We start from the raw sequence: 24,991 nt of genomic DNA, 5'->3' as shown, positions 1-24,991 counted from the left end.
TTAAATGAATTGTACCCATGGACAGCGCTGCGGAATATGTTGGCGCTTTATAAATAAAGTATAATAATAATAATAATATATATATATATTGTGTATACACTAATCAAATATAGTTATTGTAGTATTATAATACTCACTGTTCATTTTCATTTAGAGCTCCTTTTGCTTCCTGTATAAGCAAACGTACAGTCATCACAGCTGCTTCTACATCTTCTTTTTTAACAGCTCTTTTGCTAATGCCCCCTGATCCAGATCTAAACACCTGTCCAAAACCAGAATAAAAAAAATGTTTAGATCTATAAATGTATTTTAATATGTAGGCAATAAGTAAAAATCTGTACTCATAAAAAAGAAATATTTTTTTTCTTATATCCTGTCCATCTAAAATGATGTATCACTAAGTGGAAATTTTCCTGTCATATGATATGCGGACAACTATTGATTTACTATAAAAAGAGTGGCATGAAAATGATATACGTTATGTTAACCCTTTGGCCTCCACAGAGGGCTACAATAAATTGCTTGTCAAATAATCTACTAACCCAAACATGCACTTAATAGTTCCCCTGTATTATTTTGTTTTCACATAAATAACATAATCTAAACATACTTTAATGGCATGTGTCAAATTAGTAAATCCATTACTGAATGTTGCCCCATCTATATATCTGTGTTATGTTTGATAGCTGAACAACTGACCACGAAGGGCCATATTACAAGTGGAGCAGGTTTTTTGCGCTACCACTAGAGCGCTAATTGCGCTAGAATTAAACTTTTGGCACTCGTCGGATTGCGCTGGTATTATGAGTTAAAAGTTAAAAGTTATGACTCTCGCACTAACCCAACGAGTGCAAACAACTTACTTCTAGTGCAATTAGTCGTGCAAACAATAACCTATTCCCCCCTAGAAGTCAATGGAGAAAAAAAAGTGTAAAAAAAGTCTGACACGCTTTTAAACATGATAGCATATTTTCATATTCGCGTACCCGATCGCATATACTAATATGCACAAGCCCGACATGAAAACATAAATATTGCATAAATATGCTTTAACATGCTTTCATCTAACAGCAAAGGGCTCCAATGCACTTATATGTATGTCTATATATGTGTACATATGTATTTATGTGTTTATATGTGTATATATGTCTGTAAATACATACATACACAAATACATACATAAACATATGCAGACATGTATATGTGTGTATCTCAATGTTATCGTTTTTTGCCTGCCTTTTTTTTCTAACACCTGAGATCTCATATCTTTGAGCCCTTGGGGCCTAGTTATCAAGCCGTCAACCTCAAATACGCTGGAATTCCGCAGCGTATTTGTGGCGAGGCTGATACGCCTTAGTTATCAAAGGCTCAAGACCGGCAAAAGTAGAATTTTGTGGCGTAAGCTTCGATCAGCCGGACTCAGTCCGACACAGATCGCTTCTTACGTCACTCCAGATGTTCCGCACACAAGTGCGGCACATTCTCACTACTTTTGCTAGTTATCAAAAAACTAGCAGGTACGCTCGGCACTTTTACGGCCCAGCGTACCTGGTTTTCAAACCGCCACCCCTGGAGGCGGCGGATCCCATAGGAATCAATGGGAGTCTGACCATATCAAAAGTACAAGTTCGCTGCTGACAGACATCCCATTGATTCCTATGGGAGCTGTCTACACCTAACACCCTAACATGTACCCCGAGTCTAAACACCACTAATCTGTCCCCCCTACACCGCCGCAACTAAATAAAGTTATTACCCCCTAAACCGCCGCTCCCAGAGCCCACCGCAAGCTACTCTACATATTAACCCCTAAACCGCCGCTCCCGGAGCCCACCGCAACTATAATAAATGTATTAACCCCTAAACCGCCGCTCCCTGAACCCGCCGCAACCTATATTAAATGTATTAACCCCTATCCTGCCCCCCCTACACCATCGCCACCTATAATAAATTTAATAACCCCTATTCTGCCCCCCCTACACCGTCGCCACCTATAATAAATTTATTAACCCCTATCCTGCCCCCCACTACGCCGCCGCCACTGTAATAAAATTATTAACCCCTAAAACTAAGTCTAACCCTAACGCCCCCCTAACTTAAATATTAATTAAATAAATCTAAATAAATTAACTCTTATTAACTAAATGAATCCTATTTAAAACTAAATACTTACCTTTAAAATAAACCCTAATATAGCTACAATATAAATAATAATTATATTCTAGCTATCTTAGGATTTATTTTTATTTTACAGGTACCTTTCAATTTATTTTAACTAGGTACAATAGCTATTAAATAGTTATTAACTATTTAATAGCTTACCTAGCTAAAAGAAACTGAAATTTACCTGTAAAATAAATCCTAACCTAAGTTACAATTACACCTAACACTACACTATACTTTAATAAATTATTCCTATTTAAAAATAAATACTTACCTGTAAAATAAACCCTAAGATAGCTACAATATAATTAATAATTATATTGTAGCTATCTTAGGATTTATATTTATTTTACAGGTAACTTTGTATTTATTTTAGCTAGTTAGAATAGTTATTAAATAGTTATTAACTATTTAATAACTACCTAGCTAAAAGAAATACAAAATTACCTGTAAAATAAATCCTAACCTAAGTTACAATTAAACCTAATACTACACTATCATTAAATTAATTAAATAAACTACCTACAAATAACTACAATTAAATACAATTACATAAACTAACTAAAGTACAAAAAATAAAAAGAGCTAAGTTACTAAAAATAAAAAAATAAGTTACAAACATGTTAAAAATATTACAACAATTTTAAGCTACTTACACCTAATCTAAGCCCCCTAATAAAATAACAAACCCCCCCAAAATAAAAAAATGCCCTACCCTATTCTAAATTAAATAAAGTTCAAAGCTCTTTTACCTTACCAGCCCTTAAAAGGGCCATTTGTGGGGGCATGCCCCAAAGAAAACAGCTCTTTTGCCTGTAAAAGAAAAATACAACCCCCCCCCAACATTAAAACCCACCACCCACATACCCCTAATCTAACCCAAACACCCCTTACAAAAACCTAACACTAATCCCCTGAAGATCATCTTACCTTGTCTTCACTCAGCCGAGCAGCGATGGAACCGAAGTGGACATCCGGAGCGGAAGAAGTTAATCCTCCAAGCGGCGCTGAAGAAATCTTCCATCCGATGAAGTCATCATCCAGGCGGCGCTGAAGAAAAGTCTTCGATCCGGCCGATGTCATCTTCAAAGAGGCGCTGAAGAGGTCTTCTATCCGGGCGATGTCATCTTCCAAGCCGGGTCTTGAATCTTCCTCCCGCCGACGCGGAACCTCCTTCTTCACCGACAGACTACGACGAATGAAGGCTCCTTTAAGGGACGTCATCCAAGATGGCGTCCCCTCAATTCCGATTGGCTGATAGGATTCTATCAGCCAATCGGAATTAAGGTAGGAAAAATCTGATTGGCTGATGGAATCAGCCAATCAGATTGAGTTCGCATTCTATTGGCTGTTCCGATCAGCCAATAGAATGCGAGCTCAATCTGATTGGCTGATCGGATCAGCCAATCGGATTGAACTTGATTCTGATTGGCTGACTCCATCAGCCAATCAGAATATTCCTACCTTAATTCCGATTGGCTGATAGAATCCTATCAGCCAATCGGAATTGAGGGGACGCCATCTTGGATGATGTCCCTTAAAGGAGCCTTCATTCGTCGTAGTCCGTCGGTGAAGAAGGAGGTTCCGCGTCGGCGGGAGGAAGATTCAAGACCCGGCTTGGAAGATGACATCGCCCGGATAGAAGACCTCTTCATCGCCTCTTTGAAGATGACATCGGCCGGATCGAAGACTTTTCTTCAGCGCCGCCTGGATGATGACTTCATCGGATGGAAGATTTCTTCAGCGCCGCTTGGAGGATTAACTTCTTCCGCTCCGGATGTCCACTTCGGTTCCATCGCTGCTCGGCTGAGTGAAGACAAGGTAGGATGATCTTCAGGGGATTAGTGTTAGGTTTTTGTAAGGGGGGTTTGGGTTAGATTAGGGGTATGTGGGTGGTGGGTTTTAATGTTGGGGGGGTTGTATTTTTCTTTTACAGGCAAAAGAGCTGTTTTCTTTGGGGCATGCCCCCACAAATGGCCCTTTTAAGGGCTGGTAAGGTAAAAGAGCTTTGAACTTTATTTAATTTAGAATAGGGTAGGGCATTTTTTTATTTTGGGGGGGTTTGTTATTTTATTAAGGGGCTTAGATTAGGTGTAAGTAGCTTAAAATTGTTGTAATATTTTTAACATGTTTGTAACTTATTTTTTTATTTTTTGTAACTTAGCTTTTTTTATTTTTTGTACTTTAGTTAGTTTATGTAATTGTATTTAATTGTAGTTATTTGTAGGTAGTTTATTTAATTAATTTAATGATAGTGTAGTATTAGGTTTAATTGTAACTTAGGTTAGGATTTATTTTACAGGTAATTTTGTATTTCTTTTAGCTAGGTAGTTATTAAATAGTTAATAACTATTTAATAACTATTCTAACTAGCTAAAATAAATACAAAGTTACCTGTAAAATAAATATAAATCCTAAGATAGCTACAATATAATTATTAATTATATTGTAGCTATCTTAGGGTTTTTTTTACAGGTAAGTATTTATTTTTAAATAGGAATAATTTATTAAAGTATAGTGTAGTGTTAGGTGTCATTGTAACTTAGGTTAGGATTTATTTTACAGGTAAATTTCAGTTTCTTTTAGCTAGGTAAGCTATTAAATAGTTAATAACTATTTAATAGCTATTGTACCTAGTTAAAATAAATTGAAAGGTACCTGTAAAATAAAAATAAATCCTAAAATAGCTAGAATATAATTATTATTTATATTGTAGCTATATTAGGGTTTATTTTAAAGGTAAGTATTTAGTTTTAAATAGGATTCATTTAGTTAATAAGAGTTAATTTATTTAGATTTATTTAATTAATATTTAAGTTAGGGGTGCGTTAGGGTTAGACTTAGGTTTAGGGGTTAATAATTTTATTACAGTGGCGGCGGCGTAGTGGGGGGCAGGATAGGGGTTAATAAATTTATTATAGGGGGCGACGGTGTAGGGGAGGCAGATTAGGGGTTAATAAATTTATTATAAGTGACGACGGTGTAGGGGGGGCAGGATAGGGGTTAATAGGTTTAATATAGGTTGCGGCGGGTTCAGGGAGCGGCGGTTTAGGGGTTAAACTATTTATTTAGTTGCGGAGAGGTGCGGGATCAGCAGGATAGGGGTTAATAACTTTATAATAGAGGGCGACGGTGTAGGGGGGGCAGGATAGGGGTTACTAGGTATACTGTAGGTGGCAGCGGTGTCCGGGAGCGGCGGTTTAGGGGTTAATACATTTATAAGAGTTGTGGCAGGGTCTAGGAGCGGCGGTTTAGGGGTTAGTAACTTTATTTAGTTGTGGGGGGCTCCGGGGGCGCCGGTATAGGGATAGAACAGTGTAGTTTAGTGTGAGTGCTTAGTGACAGGCTAGCAATAAAGCTGGGAAAAAGCCGAAGAGCAGCGAGATCGGATGAGTGATAACTGTCACAGTCCGCTGCTCATCGCCCCGCGGCTTTTTGACAGCTTTATTTGATAACTTAGGCGTATTTTTTCAGGTCCGCGGCGGCAAAGGTAGGCGAGCTTAGGTGGGCGTATTGGGCCGGCGAAGCCAGAAAAGTAGACGGCTTGATAACTACCCCCCCTTTTGTGTATTTTGTAATATATTTTTTATGTGTTTTGTGACACTTTTTAATTTCACAAAACACTAAACCACAGCTCTGAAATTCTAGCATAAATCGCGATTGCGCTCAACTTGTAACATGAGTGCAATTTAACCGGTGCGCAAACGGTTGTGAAAACCTGAGCGCAATCGATTGCATGCCACTTGTAATCTAGCCCAAAATAGGGTAATCTGCGTTGTTCAGAAGATAGAGGTAATATTTCTATCCCCTTTATGTAAATTTACAGATATGTATTAATTTACACACTTTTACAGGGAAAGTTGGGCCACTCGAACTGTTGTCCAAGCAAGATGCAGAGGTGCATATCTGATGCAAATGCCAAAATAACATTCATTAGGCCATTTTAGAGTCAGTATGAATTTAGTAAATTATTTACTATTTGACTGTAACTGAGATAGGAGGTGGAGTAGGCATTAGGTTCATATAATTAGTATGAAAGGTAAAAATCTCTTGCTGAATTATTAGTGGATTATACATGGTTAAATTCTTAGTGGCAATCTTCACAGGTAGTTTGGAAAACAGCGCATTTATACCTTTGGCTTGTGGGGCACGGAACCCAGGACCTGCCGCGTCCCACTGATACTCCAAAAATCTGTAGTAATTTTTTCTGGGGACCCTATGTGAAATAATAAAGGTCTTTTTTAAAAGTTTTGGTGGCTGGAACAACCTTTTGTTTGTTTAAATTCTTAGTGGATCATGTTATGGTTAAAATCCAAAAATTGAGCAATAAAAAAAAATATCCAACGGGTATTAATTTTATTGTGATAATAAGCATCAGAGAATATCAGCTAATGCTGATGATGTAAGACATCTCCCTCTCTTAAAATACTAAGGGCTAGATTACGAGTGGAGCTCTATCATTAGCGTGAGAAGCGTAAACACGATCGCAAGATCACAGTGCTTTTAACCCTCAAATCCATATTACAAGTGGCACGCTATTAAAATTACCACAAATTCATTTGTTTGAATTCACAGTAATTTATGCTCCCTATATTTTCTAAACCACCACACACCCTACCACAAAGTAACTTCTACGCCATTAACCCCTAAACCGCCACCCCCACATCACAAAGTAACCTTCTATATTATTAACCCCTAAACCGCCCCAAATCGCAAAGCAACCATTAACCACTAAACCGCCACACACCCCACTGCAAAATAACCCACTAAAATCTAAACCCCTGACCTAACACCCTCTTAGTTACTCCAAAATAGACTAACCTTACTTTTAAAAAAAAAAAAAACTACCTTTTTTATCATTTTAGATTTTAAATTGTTTTAAATGTTAGGTTTCTTTTTTTTTTTTGCAATGCTAGGTTTTTTATTTTTTTGTAATGTTATTTTTTTTTTAAAGTAATGTAGGTTGTTTTTTTTGTAAAGGAAAGATTTTATTTTTGTAAAGGTTGTTTTTTTTTTAAAGGTAAGATTAATCTATTCTAGGGTAACTTAGGGGGTGTTAGGTTAGGGAGTTTAGAAGTTAGTGGGTTATTTTGTGGTGGGGGGTGTCATGTGACAGTTTAGGGGTTAATAGTGTAGGTTACTTTGGAATGTGTGGAGTGGCAGTTTAGGGGTTAATAATGTAGGTTCCTTTGTTAATAGTGTAGTGGAGAATCAGCGATGAGCTATGTGGTTGTTTAGGGGTTATTAGAGTAGGGGTCTTATGGCGATTCGAGTTAGCGCACAAGTATGGGTGTTTTTTCCCATTTTTCTCTCTATTGATGTCAATGAGAGAGTATGTTAGTTCCCTACTTTGAGCGAGTCGGGTTAGTGTTCAAGCAATAACCATTTACTTAAGTAATTATCTTTTGAAATGTGTGCTCAATCTTATTTAAATTTAAAATATACCATTATGTACCCAGATGCTTTCTACATTTTGTGACATTTTACCATGCATTGTATCATTTGGATGATCCAATGCACCCAATTCAAATTGCAAATAACACTTTTTCAATTATCCTGTTTATTTAAAAGGATTTTCTTGTAATAGTAATTTTTTATACTTTCATACCAGTTCTTCACAAAAGCATTGAGCAAATATGGCATGCCTTTTTTTGTTGATGGGAATGCAATATACTTTACTACCACAAGATGACAGCAGAGGACTGCTACACAACATTTGAAAGCATTTTTTACAAAAATGCAGTCAGATCTATTTAGCTGTACACTCTACTACTCTCCAAGCATGTGAATTATTGCTTTGTTGAAAAACTGTCAAACTAACACATGCAATGGTATGTATTTTTAAATGTGTTCTCCATCCCTGCATGTCTAATTCAAATATTTAAAAATAGTCTGCAAATATAAATGTGAAAGCGTATGTAATGTTCAGTATATAACTATGTACATTACACATACTTGTAATAGCTATACTGTTTCTTGAAACTTACCCCCTTCTATTGTACTTACTACAATGTGATACTTCTAAATCTTTTCAGCTTCCACTCAGTTCAAATGCCCTAATATTCCTCATTTTCTAACTGTTTTCCTAGTTTGTTAAACCCATTTATTAAATATAAAAACCATTAAAACTTCCCCCTTAAAATTAATTAAACTATAACATTAAAGGGACATAAAACCCTTTTTTTTTTTTCTTGCATGATTCAGATAGAGAATACAATTTTAAACAACTTTCTAATTTACTTCTATTATCTAATTTGTTTAATTCTCTTGGTATCATTTGTTGAAGGAGCAGCAATGCACTACTGGTTTCTAACTGAAGATATGGGTGAGCCAATGACAATCAGTATATATATGCAGTGACCAATCAGCAGCTAGAACCTAGATTCTTTGCTGCTCCTGAGCTTGCCAAGATAAACCTTTCAGCAAAGGATAACAAGAGCAGCAAGCAAATTAAATAATAGAAGTAAATTGGAAAGTTGTTTAAAATTGTATTCTCTATCTGAATCATGAAATACATTTTTTGGGTTTCATGTCCCTTTAAAATGGTATTCACTGCACTGTAAAATGGAATGTGTTCCCAATGATCCACTTTATCCACTGGAGTGAATGAAAATGCTTATGCATAGCTCCGTCGTCACCTTTATTTTGTCATTTTGAATAGCTGTTTTCACCTGTTGAAACCACTGACTATAATGAAAACTTCAATACTGTTGTGTTAAAAAGCTATGGCCTAGATTTAGAGTTTGGCGGTAGCCGTGAAAACCAGCGTTAGAGGCTCCTAACGCTGGTTTTAGGCTACCGCCGGTATTTGGAGTCAGTCAGGAAAGGGTCTAACGCTCACTTTTCAGCCGCGACTTTTCCATACCGCAGATCCTCTTACGTCAATTGCGTATCCTATCTTTTCAATGGGATCTTTCTAACTCCGGTATTTAGAGTCGTGTCTGAAGTGAGCGTTAGAATTCTAACGACAAAACTCCAGCCGAAGAAAAAATTCAGTAGTTAAGAGCTTTCTGGGCTAACGCCGGTTCATAAAGCTCTTAACTACTGTGCTCTAAAGTACACTAACACCCATAAACTACCTATGTACCCCTAAACCGAGGTCCCCCCACATCGCCGCCACTCGATTACATTTTTTTAACCCCTAATCTGCCGACCGCCACCTACGTTATACTTATGTACCCCTAATCTGCTGCCCCTAACACCGCCGACCCCTATATTATATTTATTAACCCCTAACCTGCCCCCCACAACGTCGCCACAGCTACCTACAATAATTAACCCCTAATCTGCCGACCGCAAAGCGCCGCTACTTACGTTATCCTTATGTACCCCTAATCTGCTGCCCCTAACATCGCCGACCCCTATATTATATTTATTAACCCCTAACCTGCCCCCCTCAACGTCGCCTCCACCTGCCTACACTTATTAACCCCTAATCTGCCGAGCGGATCTCACTGCTACTATAATAAAGTTATTAACCCCTAATCCGCCTCACTCCCGCCTCAATAACCCTATAATAAATAGTATTAACCCCTAATCTGCCCTCCCTAACATTGCCGACACCTAACTTCAAGTATTAACCCCTAATCTGCCGATCGGAGCTCACCGCTACTCTAATAAATTTTTTAACCCCTAGAGCTAATTTTAACCCTAACCCTAACACCCCCCTAAATTAAATATAATTTTATTCTAACAAAATAAATTAACTCTTATTAAATAAATTATTCCTATTTAAAGCTAAATACTTACCTGTAAAATAAACCCTAATATAGCTACAACATAAATTATAATTATATTATAGCTATTTTAGGATTAATATTTATTTTACAGGTAACTTTCTATTTATTTTAACCAGGTACAATAGCTATTAAATAGTTAAGAACTATTTAATAGCTAAAATAGTTAAAATAATTACAAAATTACCTGTAAAATAAATCCTAACCTAAGTTACAATTAAACCTAACACTACACTATCAATAAATTAATTAAATAAACTACCTACAATTATCTACAATTAAACCTAACACTACACTATCAATAAATTAATTAAATACAATACCTACAATTATCTACAATTAAACCTAACACTACACTATCAATAAATTATTTAAATAAAATATCGACAAATAACTACAATGAAATAAACTAACTAAAGTACAAAAAATAAAAAAATATTTACAAACATTAGAAAAATATTACAACAATTTTAAACTAATTACACCTACTCTAAGCCCCCTAATAAAATAACAAAGCCCCCCAAAATAAAAAATGCCCTACCCTATTCTAAATTAAATAAGTTCAAAGCTCTTTTACCTTACCAGCCCTGAACAGGGCCCTTTGCAGGGCATGCCCCAAGAAATTCAGCTCTTTTGCCTGTAAAAAAAAAACATACAATACCCCCCCCCAACATTACAACCCACCACCCACATACCCCTAATCTAACCCAAACCCCCCTTAAATAAACCTAACACTAAGCCCCTGAAGATCTTCCTACCTTATCTTCACCATACCAGGTTCACCGATCGGTCCTTGGAAGTGTTGATCCAAGCCCAAGCGGGGGGCTGAAGAGTGACGTCCATCCTCGGGCTGAAGTCTGGATCCAAGCAGCGGCTGAAGAAATCCATCATCAGGCTGAAGTCGGAAGTCCATCATCGGGATGAAGTCTTCTATCAAGCCGCATCTTCAATCTTCTTTCTTCTGGAGCGGAGCGGAACCATCTTCTTCCAAGCCGACGCGGAACATCCTCTTCAACCGACGACTAGACGACGAATGACGGTTCCTTTAAATGACATCATCCAAGATGGCGTCCCTCGAATTCCGATTGGCTGATAGGATTCTATCAGCCAATCGGAATTAAGGTAGGAATATTCTGATTGGCTGATGGAATCAGCCAATCAGAATCAAGTTCAATCCGATTGGCTGATCCAATCAGCCAATCAGATTGAGCTCGCATTCTATTGGCTGATCGGAACAGCCAATAGAATGCGAGCTCAATCTGATTGGCTGATTGGATCAGCCAATCGGATTGAACTTGATTCTGATTGGCTGATTCCATCAGCCAATCAGAATATTCCTACCTTAATTCCGATTGGCTGATAGAATCCTATCAGCCAATCGGAATTCGAGGGACACCATCTTGGATGACGTCATTTAAAGGAACCGTCATTCGTCGTCTAGTCGTCGTTTGAAGAGGATGTTCCGCGTCGGCTTGGAAGAAGATGATTCCGCTCCGTTCCAGAAGAAAGAAGATTAAAGATGCGGCTTGATAGAAGACTTCATCCCGATGATGGACTTCCGACTTCAGCCCGATGATGGATTTCTTCAGCCGCTGCTTGGATCCAGACTTCAGCCCGAGGATGGACGTCACTCTTCAGCCCCCCGCTTGGGCTTGGATCAACACTTCCGAGGACTGATCGGTGAACCTGGTATGGTGAAGATAAGGTAGGAAGATCTTCAGGGGCTTAGTGTTAGGTTTATTTAAGGGGGGTTTGGGTTAGATTAGGGGTATGTGGGTGGTGGGTTGTAATGTTGGGGGGAGTATTGTATGTTTTTTTTTACAGGCAAAAGAGCTGAATTTCTTGGGGCATGCCCCGCAAAGGGCCCTGTTCAGGGCTGGTAAGGTAAAAGAGCTTTGAACTTTTTTTAATTTAGACTAGGGTAGGGCATTTTTTTATTTTGGGGGGCTTTGTTATTTTATTAGGGGGCTTAGAGTAGGTGTAATTAGTTTAAAATTGTTGTAATATTTTTCTAATGTTTGTAAATATTTTTTTATTTTTTGTAACTTAGTTCTTTTTTATTTTTTGTACTTTAGTTAGTTTATTTCATTGTATTTATTTGTAGATATTGTATTTAAATAATTTCTTGATAGTGTAGTGTTAGGTTTAATTGTAGATAATTGTAGATATTGTATTTAAATAATTTCTTGATAGTGTAGTGTTAGGTTTAATTGTAGATAATTGTAGGTAGTTTATTTAATTAATTTATTGATAGTGTAGTGTTAGGTTTAATTGTAACTTAGGTTAGGATTTATTTTACAGGTAATTTTGTAATTATTTTAACTATTTTAGCTATTAAATAGTTCTTAACTATTTAATAGCTATTGTACCTGGTTAAAATAAATACAAAGTTGCCTGTAAAATAAATATTAATCCTAAAATAGCTATAATATAATTATAATTTATGTTGTAGCTATATTAGGGTTTATTTTACAGGTAAGTATTTAGATTTAAATAGGAATAATTTATTTAATAAGAGTTAATTAATTTCGTTAGATGTAAATTATATTTAATTTAGGGTGGTATTAGTGTTAGGGTTAGACTTAGCTTTAGGGGTTAATACATTTATTAGAATAGCGGTGAGCTCCAGTCGGCAGATTAGGGGTTAATGTTTGAAGTTAGGTGTCGGCGATGTTAGGGAGGGCAGATTAGGGGTTAATACTATTTATTATAGGGTTAGTGAGGCGGATTAGGGGTTAATAACTTTATTATAATAGCGGTGCGGTCCGCTCGGCAGATTAGGGGTTAATAAGTGTAGTTAGGTGGAGGCGACGTTGTGGGGGGCAGATTAGGGGTTAATAAATATAATATAGGGGTCGGCAGTGTTAGGGGCAGCAGATTAGGGGTACATAGGGATAATGTAAGTAGCGGCGGTTTACGGAGCGGCAGATTAGGGGTTAATAATAATATGCAGGGGTCAGCGATAGCGGGGGCGGCAGAATAGGGGTTAATAAGTGTAAGGTTAGGGATGTTTAGATTTGGGGTACATGTTAGAGTGTTAGGTGCAGACGTAGGAAGTGTTTCCCCATAGGAAACAATGGGGCTGCGTTAGGAGCTGAACGCGGCTTTTTTGCAGGTGTTAGGTTTTTTTTCAGCTCAAACAGCCCCATTGTTTTCTATGGGGGAATCGTGCACGAGCACGTTTTTGAAGCTGGCCGCGTCCGTAAGCAACTCTGGTATCGAGAGTTGCAGTGGCGTTAAATATGCCTGTACGCTCCCTTTTTGGAGCCTAACGCAGCCATTCTGTGAACTCTCAATACCAGAGGTATTTAAAAGGTGCGGCCAGAAAAAAGCCAGCGTTAGCTACGCGGGTCGTTACCGACAAAACTCTAAATCTAGGCCTATGTAAATAAGAGGTGCAGCAGATGTCAACCTCACAGTGAGGGTGGGAGAGAGAGCCCAGCCCAAATACACATATTAACACATAAATATGTATGTATATATTCATATAAGTGATTATCTAAAAAATCAAGCGCACAAAAGCACCTCTCATAGTGCAATAAATTTTAATACAATCTAGATAGAAGTTCACAAAAACATCTGAACAATGGAACATCTAAAGAATATCGAAAAGGGAAATGTGACACATGGTGTAATTGGCCATTTTAGTGATTTCCACAACAATGACAATTCTGGTCTTAGATTCAAAGCAATAGAACAGGTAGTTCTTGATGAAAGACGAGGAAATAGGTTACTCCTATTGAGACAGAGGGAAACCTTCTGAATCCACCGTCTACAAACTCTAGAACCCCTGGGAATGAACAAGGAAGTGGCTATCCCGGCTTTCTTAGTGTAGTCATTTACTATATAGGAAAAACAGAAATGTGGTCTTATATCATATTTTATATCAACCCTTTATCTATATTTTGAGAGTAGAGAAGATTTTATTTCAATTAATTTTTATAGTTTTTATTTTTCCAATTTTTATGTTCCATGAGATTCGAATGGATATCTTATGGATTAGGTTTAAATATAAAATAAATACAATTTTATCCGATTAATTCCGTTTTCAGTGCTTAGTCGAATTAATTAACACGTTACAATTAATATACAAACTCAACCTCTGGAAAATACAATAAAAAATATACATGCAAATAAAATTGTGGGGTTTACTTTTTAAACATATTGAAATTAATTTAATTATTAATTCATAAACAAAAATTATAATTTTAGGGACTTATCTTTTATTTTGGTTACCTTATATACTGAGATTCATCATCTCTTTGACTCCAGAATTGTTGATTTGGTTTTAAAATAGCTACATACAAATATCAGAAAATGAAGAGCTCATCCCCTATTTTTGTTATTTATATTTTTATGTTCCTCATCCCCTGGTTTTCTAGGATCATGTTTAGGGTTTTAAACAGTTTATTTATTGTATGATCCATTGGGTAGATTTATTTATTTATATAGTTTTATATAAGAAAAGGATTCAATGTGTATTATGTCCCATTTTTTGGAAATTGTTATATAAATATATATATGAAGTTTTTTTATATTTCATCTTTTATGGATTATGGCAAAAGCTGCATACTGTTACCATGTATTTACAGCTTAAATGTTACAATAATTGTGTGAAGCAAGAATAGATTATTATGAGTATTTAAACACTATAGGATACTTGTCAGTAAGGTATCCTTTAAAATTACATCATTCCCGGGTAAGCCATGTAAACTGGCGAATAGGATTGGTTTAAACATATTGTGATGTATAAGTGGGCGTGCTCTTGCCTGTATGTTAATGTCAGTAGTAAGGTGGGCTGTCAAAAGCCTCTGATGAAGCGGATTCCCAGTGAAACGCGTTAGCCCACACCCACCTTACATCACACAACGTCGATGCTCGGCATCTGGCGTTTTTTGCAAACACTTGTTTGTTTCTGTATTCAGTCACTCGAGCTATACTGGCAATTGAAGCTGTTACTGTTCGTTGGATACAGCATTTATAGAGATACGTTTTGTACTCCTGATGAGAAAGAACTTTTGACTGCATCAAGCGAAAGGGGTTACATCTTTAATTTATATACCTGTGCCTGCATCTTACCTCATTTGATTGAGGGCTCTTTTGTGAGTACCCACCTGTATGGGATATTTGTTTTTGTGAACTTCTATCTAGATTGTATAAAAATGTATTGCACTATGAGAGGTGCTTTTGTGCGCTTGATTTTTTTAGATAATCACTACTGTTGGACTTGGATTTAAACCTCAGGGCTTCTTTGTCAAGCAGCCAGTACTTCTTGTGGATCATCAATTTTAACAAGAGGAAAATACTCTATGAAATGTATTTTATCACAGATAAGTTAATTATCTTATCAAATTGATTTTTTATTAATTTATTTATTATAAATTTTAAAATATATATTTTTTTGTGTGCGCAGCTATTTACAGTGAAGAACGTAGTTCTTTAACTGAGTTATTTCATATATTGAAATAAGTATATATTTAAAATTGCTGCGCTTAGGTTCTGTGCCGTGTATGACAGTATCAGAACAAGGCTCCCATTGGAGCCTATGGAAGTGCACTCTTGCATTGCACCTAACTTGTAATACCAGCACACATTAGCAGGAGCTGGTATTATTCAGTTGAGCGCAAATATCACTTTAGCGTAAGCAATATTTTGTGCTCAACTCATAATCTGGCCCTAAGGTATTGACTCAACTGTAAAAAACAAAATATAGTAAGACGGAATAGGAATATCCAATATAGGTCTACATCAACAGATTTGCATGATCTAGCTGGAGTAATCAGAAATACTGATTAGCGAAAGTATTTGATTTTAACTATGATACTATGAGTGGTACAGCAAATGAAGAAAAAAAAAGGTAAGCTAGATGAAATACCAAATAGCTGTAAGGAGCCTTAAGAAACTGAGATGCAGAAAGAGCACAGAACTTAGTTCAAGTAAAATTCAAGTAACTTCCCTTATTGGTAAAGAAACTAGAATATCCCTTCTGAAGATCAAAATTTGTTGCTGTCACGCTGACATTGACTTGAAACAGAGACAAGTATCTCATTTGAGGATAAAAAGGTAAGTCTAAGAAGTAAGAAGATTGCACAAAACATGAAGATCTTTAACAGAAACCTCACATCCTGAGGAAACCAACTCCTTGCGCTCACCTTAATTTCCAGAATGCACCCCAACTCAAGAGGCTGGCAGAAATTTTTGTCCACAAAGGACAAATAAAAAACGCCTCTAGAAAACTGGAGTGGAGATAAACAATTAGAACAGAGACTGTTTTACAGAGGAGTCCAAAAGGAGAACTAAGAAAACAGATTGTAATCCCTGCACTAAGGAAATAGCAAACCAAGGTTGCAAAAAAAATCTCTCTCTCCAGCGAATTTTAACTGTTACTCTTGACTAAAAAGTTGCATAAAATGCATCAAAATTATATTTAAAAGTACAGTTACAGTCACTAATAATAATACTATCTATTAAAAATATTTTTTTTTTTTTAAAAAGTGCCAACAGCCTAAGTAGTTCCCAGAGCCTATACAAAAATCTGGAAGCTATAGTAAGTTCCATGGAAAAACCACAAACAAAAAACATTTTTCTAGAAGGATAAAATGTAGGTACTAGTGATGTTCCTTGAGTATAAGAATATTAAGGAAGCATGAAGTGAGCTATAGAGCTTATCTGGGTAGACTGCTAAAGTCATATCTTGGCATTAATATGAATAATGACTAAAATGACATGCTGAATTTAGCAGATTTAAAGGGTTTTGAAAATCTTCAAAAGCGGAATTAGACAGATTTTCACATCAAAGTGAAAAGACAGCGATTACCCCAGAGAGGTCAAAACTGTTGTAAACTGGAAACCCATTTGTAGAAAACAAGGCCTTTTTATGGAAAGAATACATATTTCTTATCAATAGGGTCCCTGAAAAAAGAACTATCCTTAAAGGGAATGGTAAATCAAAAGAATAAAGTGGTAATTTTCACCTCCACTTTGGAAAATATTAATCAAAGCATAACTTAAGTCCATGCATGGCTTATTCCTTGGAAATAAATTCCAAAATTGTGTCAGGAATATAAACAGCGTCTAGAGGATTACCAGAAGTAGAAAAACAGCAAATTGACAATAATAGGGCTATTAAGATACCCTCTAGGGCTCTTCTTAAAGACATCGACTGCCACATCTCCGATCTGACATGGGTATTGATTCTGTATCTGCAGAATTGTAGATCCTAAGCTACAGGTATATGTCTTACATATCTTGATCAGGATCCTCATAATTTAGAACAATTTGGAGGACAAATAAAGCATGGTCTACTTTGGTGAGTGAGAGACCATAGAATTAGACATGTCTACTAAATATAGTGATTCAGAATTTAGGTATTACTGTACTTGGGTGAGGCTTAGCCGCCACAACTTCAGTACAGGGTAAACTTATAAAAGGACTTTGAAACCTTGAGCAAAATTTTACTTCGATCCTTGAGAAGTTCACAAGAGGGAGAGAACAAGGACCCTAAAGTAGAAATAATTGTGAGATACATAATTAGGTAAATATACATTCTTGGAAAGATAACATTAGTCTGAGTAAGCATAATGCTATCTAAGTAAACATTGCAAAGTTGACCTGTAGATACACATGAACAAGATTGATAAACACATGTTGAAAAACATATAAATAATAAGCAGATCTCTTTCTTCCAAGAATTAGTATGAGATAAACGGGGAACAAAGCTAGTTCGCTCTCTAGACATACACAGACTGATACACACCAAAAATATTGCAATATCTTATAAAACATTAACGGATAGTGCATGAGTAAAAGGAGAGGAAAAGTAATTTGTTTATACTTTAAAAACAATATAGAGATTCCCTCTGTGAAATAAAATGTTCATGTCCCATAAAACATAGGGAATAGATGTTATAAATAAATTATATAAATATCCCCTCCAAACCACCTTATATAGAAAAAGGCTGCTAGATAAGAACAGAAATAGAGCATCAGAGAAAGGGATTAACACTAGCATTACCAACCTGCCATGCTAACCTTGGGTGCCCTAAAGGAAATTGGAGCATGAAAAATTAAACAAGGGCACGCTCAGTAGCTCAACTGCAAAATTTAGAACTGATAGGAAACTGAACCACGCTAAAAGATATTATAAATGGAGAAGCATGGCGCTGACGTGCTTCTGCATAAAGCAGATGTTACGGCAATGAGGGGATATAAAAATCCCAAAAAACGAGGACGGCTAGAAAACTATTCGAAATTGATCTGATAAAACAGAAGCATGACCCTGTAGCGTCCCTTTCATGAAGTAGGAACCGTAAGTGCTATGAGGCTGCACCAAAATACAAATGTAAGGCTAAAGTTAAGTCCCTTAAAGGGACACTAAACCCAAACATTTTCTTTCATGATTTAGGAAAAGAATAACATTTAAAATAACATTCCAATTTACTTTATTATCTAATTTGCTTCATTTTTTAGATATCCTTTGTTGAAGAAATAGCAATGCACATGGGTGAGCCAATAATAAGAGGCATCTATGTGCATCTACCAATCAGCAGCTACTGAGCATATCTAGGTATGCTTTCCCGCAAAAAAATATCAAGAGAATGAAGCTAATTAGATAATAGAAGTAAATTAGAAAGTTGATTAAAATTGCATGCTCTTTATAAATAATGAATGTAAAAAAATGGATTTTATTCCCCTTTAAAGGGACAGTCAAGTCCAAAATAAACTTTCAGGATTCAAATACAGCATGCAATTTTAAAAAACTTTCCAATTTACTTTCATCACCAATTATGCTTTGTTCTTGGTATTCTTAGTTGAAAGCTAACCCTAGGAGGTTCATATGCTAATTTCTTAGACTTTGAAGGCCACCTCTTATGTGCATACATTTTGACAGTTTTTCACCACTAGAGGGGACGTTAGTTCATGTGTGTCATATAGATAACATTGTGCTCATGCACATAAAGTTACCTAGGATTCAGCACTGATTGGCTAAAATGCAAGTCTGATAAAATAACTGAAATAAGGGGGCAGTTTGCAGAAGCTTAGATACAAGGTAATTACAGAGGTAAAAAGTGTATTATTATAACTGTGTTGGTTATGCAAAACTAGGGAATGGGTAATAAAGGGATTATCTATATTTTTAAACAACAACAACTCTGGTATTGACTCTCTCTTTAATAAAAACTCTTGTGCCAAGAAAAGTTATACAAACACAGAAGGGCATACAAGAACCACACTCACATTGTAAGCACACATATCCTAAATACACAAATAATATAAATGTATAGTAGGTGATACTAAAATAATAAAATGGTGTTGTCTGTAACTGTTTAAGTGTCCACTGGCTATGATATACATGTGTATGTACCTACTAATAGCCTGGGGGCTTTGTGAGTGCCTAAGGTACTTATCTGATATGTGCCCACTCTACAGAGCTTACGCAGCTGTAGAAAAGACTGCTTCCAGTAGAGAGCCCATCCAGTGCTGTGCAAGCAACAACAGAGGATATTACCAAGGAGTACAATAAGAACCTGACAGTCCCTTCAACACCTGTAGCAGCTTCTACCAACAGGAGGGGGCTTAGGGACAAATCCCTCTGACTCCTGTGGCAGGCTTGTGACTAACACCCATAGGGTGTTTTTCTGTCACTACCTAGTAATCCTTACTTCCCTCTCCTCTATCCCTGGCTCTGTGAGGGGAAAAGTGGGTCTCAAATAGGTATACGTCGCCTTCCTCCTGTGGGGGCAAAGTTAACACTAGGATACCAGAGAAGTGAGAAAGTTTAAAAGCTTTTGGAACGTTGGGTATAATTGCCTCCTCCTAGTGGCCAGGAGTTGAATTCCAGTAGTAATGGCTCACAGACTCTCACCACCTTATGTCCCTTTATAGTTTCATGGATAAACAAGAAGATAACTTCTGTTGACAAATGTATTTAATTATTTTGGTATCCTTTGTTTAAAACCTTATCTAGATAGGCTCCTAAGCAACAATTAACTACTGGGAACTAACTGGTGATTGGTGGCTAAACACACTTATGCTTCTTGTCATTGTCTCACCCAATGTGTTCAGCTAGCTCCCAGTAGTGCATTGTTGCTCAGCAGTTGATTTTAACAATGGAGTTGATTACAGTCCTTTAGAAAAAGGTATCTAATGATTTATCTACAAAAATCCCCATGGACTTAATGGTGTTTTTCTGTTGCAAATACATTTTTCTACAGGATTACCATCAACGCCCATGTGTTTAACTCCATTTTAGAGGTTAACACATACTTAGATGCAAGAAATAGCTCAATAATAAAATGCATTTTAGTTTGCACTTTTATGTCCCTTTAATACATTATTACGTTAGATCTACAAAACGGTCTTGTATTTTTGAGTTATAAATACATTTTTATCTACAAACGGCATACTAATATTAAACAAAACATGGCTTAATTATGATCCTCATTGCGTTGCAATTTACTCTTTATAACTCGGTGACTGTAGTCAAATAACGATAACAGAAATGTGTACTGTTTTTTTAAAGGAAGCCCCCACTCCTATGAGCTAAATTAAAAACAAAATAAATCTGTTATGTGAGTACAGATTTATTTTGCTATGAATCCATGCAGCTGAAGCCATATGTTTTATCGTGCTCATTTGAAAAGAAATGGATGCATATTATACTCAAAAAGAAAATTCATTACTACACATGGAAACTATGCAAATGCAATATGGATAAAGATTAAACTTTTATGAAAAAATGAAGAAGGTCTCTGATGAAGCGCATGTACGCATCAGCCAAAGGAAACACCTTGATACATGAGCAGGCCTGTATCCAATAAACCTATGGATATACTTTGGGACTCAGCATCTTTCTTTCCTCTCCTCAAAAAAAATGAAGAACGCTGATTATTTAAGCTGATCCCTAAGAAATGGCTTTCATGGATGAAAACCTTTTTGTGAAAGCTAATAGAAACTGAACCCTAAATGACACTGGCCTGTTGAAGTATCAAGGAAGTTTTTTCAGTTCATGTTCATTCTGAGCTGACAGTGACTCTCTTTTCGTTTTTTGCTTTAACTAATTCAAATGGCAAAAACCTGTGATGGACTGAAGGCATGTGAAGGCTTTAGTGTATGTAAATATGTGTGTGTTTGTGTGTAGAAACCACATGAAAGTTTGTAATTTCTCATCAATTTTTGTTTTTAAGGAAACATTATGTAGCATAGAAATTTGTTAACTTTTATGTTACCGTTATATATAGTTGTTGTTGCAGGGTGCTGTGAAGAAGCCATTTGGACACTTCTGTGTTTGGCACTGTCTTGTCTCTGTTTGTCCTATTGGTTGTAACTGAGTTCATCATCAAGCTGAGAACTTTTATAACGTGATTAGTCACAAAGTTGTGAGCCTAAAAGAATTCAATGTGGTCTTTGAATGAATGTGTATAATTTCTAGAAATGTGCATTCGTTTTGTATACCAAAAAACCCGTATGAATGCACCAGCAGAACTGAAACACGAAAAAAACTGAGGAAATGTGTCAGTATTTATTAGTTTCCTTTAAATTATTTTAAAAGACTTAATACTTACCTTAACATGCTCTGGAGAGCACGCTAAGCCTCCTGCTAGCTCAGGGATCGGGTTAGTGCGCTCTTCAGAGCGTTAAGGGTAAATATGTAGCTACAGTTGAACTTTTCACCTGTAGCTTTGAAACATTTACATTTGTTTTAACAAAAACAAATATAAATGTTTGACGCAAATTTGATTTTCGTTTTGTTAAACTAAATGAAAACCGAATAATGCAAAGAATGAATATAGAATATGAATAGAACCAAAGGCGTTCCTGTACATCTGCTGAAAAGCACAGCAAGCTGGGTTGCTGTTGATCACCCAGTCTGCGTCTAATAGCACTGTCTGAGTGCTTCACCTAAATGTGAGTACCCTGTGTGGGCGAATATAGTTCTTTGAATCTGCTCCTACTGGTACACACAAGCGCCTCTCTTTTTCTCCCTTCTTTTCAAAGAATGAATATTCAGGGAAACAAATTTCCTCGAATATTAGGAATGAAAATTTCTTCAGAAATAAAGTTTTCTTCCCTGCACATCTCTAATCATTTCCTGCAACAACCAATGCATCTGGTGAGGTGTCATGAACGTGACAACATATGCATGTCATTTCTACTGTTATTTCTGATTCTAAACAGTGAATGCCCGAATTACACACCTAGGGGTCAATCCTGTAGAAAAACGTATCAAATGATTTATCCACAAAAATAAATGTAGATATCAGGGGTAACAGGTAGGAAACAAAATGGATGATTATTGTTCCATAATGTTTATATCGGAAGAATACTTGTCAACTATATAATTCTCTAGGCATCCCTAATCCCCTTCATATCAGATAATTTATTAGCCTCCATTCACTCATCTAATGTAGGGAGATTAAAATGGAAAACGATAACCTGACTATTGTACAATATGTGAAATATTTTGTATTGGTTTCATTCTGATAATGTGATAGTCTATGTACTTGCAAATAGAAGTATTAAGATCTATGTATGTGTCACCAAAATGAAGAGTATGGTTATCACTTCCTATACTTGTAGGGCTTTTGTAGAACACTGAATAACATGAGATGCTATGTATGCTGTTATTATACTAAAACCTATAAAAACATGAAGAAGAAAAAAAAGTCCTCATAGGCTTTAATGGTAAATTACTGTAGAAAAATCATTATATAAGTTTTTTCTAAAGGATTGTGACCAACCCCATATTACCTCTACAATTGAATTTGAAAAGGTTTTTGTGACCACTTCCTTGTGCACTCAACCTGCCTACCTTAAAGGGACATGCCACCCTCATTTTTTCTTTTATGATTTAGAAAGACAATGCAATTTTAAACATCTTTCTAATTTACTTATATTATCTAATTTGTTTTATTCTCTTGATATTCTTTGATGAAAAGCATATCTAGATATGCTCACTAGCTGCTGATTGGTTGCTGCACATAGAAGCCTTGTGTAATTGGCTCACCATGGGCATTGCTTTTTCTTCAACTAAGCATTTTTAAAAAATGAAGCAAAATAAATAATGGAAGTAAATTTTAATGTTGTTTAATTTTCTATTCTCTATCTGAATCATGAAAGAAAGATTTTGGGTTTAGTGGCCCTTTAACTTATGAAAAACATTTGAACAAATAACCCAGTTGAAAATACTTCTAACAGAGGGAACGATCACAATCTTTTAGAAAACGTATCACATGATGATTTAGCCACAAAAAATCCCATAGACATTAATGGTGGTTTTCTGTTAACAATTAATAGACACATTTTTCTAAACAATTGTGATCAACATCTCAAATGCTCTTTTCTGTTCCTTCAATGCAATAAAAATCAAATACATTACATATCATGACATACATAACACCATCATTATTTTAATGGATGGAGCCATTAAACAAGTCAGTCGTTTTTTTGCATTTGACAGTAAAATAAAATGTATTTATACTGATATATTTTTTTAATATGGAGAACTCGTAAGGTCTATCAAAAGATGTTGTAACAGACTATCTATCGGCTAGATTACGAATTTTGCGGTAAAAGCTGCTCGGTGCTAACTTGTAAGTTATTTCCACTGCTCACCTCCCTATAGCGCTGCTATAGCGTTGAGCAAAATTGAGCTCCATACCGCACTCCAAAACCAGCTCTGCTTTGAGCTGGTTTTACGTGCTCGTGCACTATTTCCGCATAGACATCAATGGGGAGAGCCGGCTGAAAAAATACCTAACACCTGCAATAAAGGAGCGTAAAGCTCCGTAACGCAGCCCCATTGATTCCCTTGGTGAAAGAAAATGTATGTTTACACCTAACACCCTAACAAAAACCCTGAGTCTAAACACCCCTAATCTGCTGCCCCCGACATCGCGACACCTACATTACACTTATTAACCCCTAATCTGCCACCCCTAACATCGCCGCCACCTACCTACACTTATTAACCCCTAATCTGCCGCCCCCAATGTTGCCCCCACCTACCTACACTTATTAATCCCTAATCTGCCGCCCCCAATGTCGCCCCCACCTACCTACACTTATTAATCCCTAATCTGCCGCTCCCAATGTCGCCGCCACCTACATTACACGTATTAACCCCTAATCTGCCGCCCTGACATCGCCGACACCTACATTACACTTATTAACCCCTAATCTGCCATCCCCAATGTTGCTGCCACTATACTAAAGTTATAAACCCCTAAACCTAACCCTAAGTCTAACCCTAACACCCACTAACTTTAAAATAATTTAAATAAATCTAATTAAAAATTAGTATCATTAACTAAATAATTCCTATTTAAAACTAAATACTTACCTATAAAATAAAACCTAAGCTAGCTACAATATAACTAATAGTCTATCTTAGGTTTTATTTTTATTTCACAGGTAAGTTTGTATTTATTTTAACTAGGTAGACTAGTTAATAAATAGTCATTAACTATTAACTAGCTATCTAGTTAAAATAAATACAAATTTACCTGTGAAATAAAACCTAACCTGTCTTACACTAACACCTAACCTTACACTACAATTAAATAAATTACATTAATTAAATACAATTAACTAAATTACAAAAAAACAAACACTAAATTCCCCAAATAAAAAAGAAATTATCAAATATTTAAACTAATTACACCTAATCTAATAGCCCTATCAAAATAAAAAAGCCCCCCCAAAATAAAAAAAACCCTAGCCTAAACTAAACTACCAATAGCCCTTAATAGTTAATAACTATTTAGTAACTATTCTACCTAGTTAAATAAATGTCTGTGAAATAAAAATAAAACCTAAGATAGATACAATGTAACTATTAGTTATATTGTAGCTAGCTTAGGTCTTAGTTAAAATTAATATCATTAAATGATTCCTATTTAGTTTTAAATAGGAATCATTTAATGATATTAATTTTTATTTAGATTGATTTTAATTATATTAAAGTTAGGGGTGTTAGGGTTAGACTTAGGGTTAGGTTTAGGGGTTAACAACTTTAGTATAGTGGCGGCGATTTTGGGGGCAGCAGATTAGGTGTTAATAACATTAATGTAGGTTGCAGCGATGTTAGGTAC

General features: G+C 36.0%; 1 protein-coding gene across 1 annotated transcript in view; it reads right to left on the bottom strand.

Annotated features, from left to right (window-relative positions):
* The window catches only part of C4H6orf118 (chromosome 4 C6orf118 homolog), a 113,258-nt gene that overhangs the window by 75,739 nt on the left and 12,528 nt on the right, over positions 1–24,991 (bottom strand). Inside the window, exon 4 of the mRNA XM_053709163.1 lies at positions 138–262. Within this exon, the coding sequence (XP_053565138.1) occupies positions 138–262 (125 nt within the window). The remainder of the gene's footprint in view (positions 1–137; positions 263–24,991) is intronic.

This window comes from Bombina bombina, chromosome 4, assembly GCF_027579735.1.
Source record: "Bombina bombina isolate aBomBom1 chromosome 4, aBomBom1.pri, whole genome shotgun sequence".
NCBI lineage: Eukaryota > Metazoa > Chordata > Amphibia > Anura > Bombinatoridae > Bombina > Bombina bombina.
Note: the sequence above shows the minus strand (reverse complement) of the source record. Positions and strands in the feature narration are given on the sequence as shown.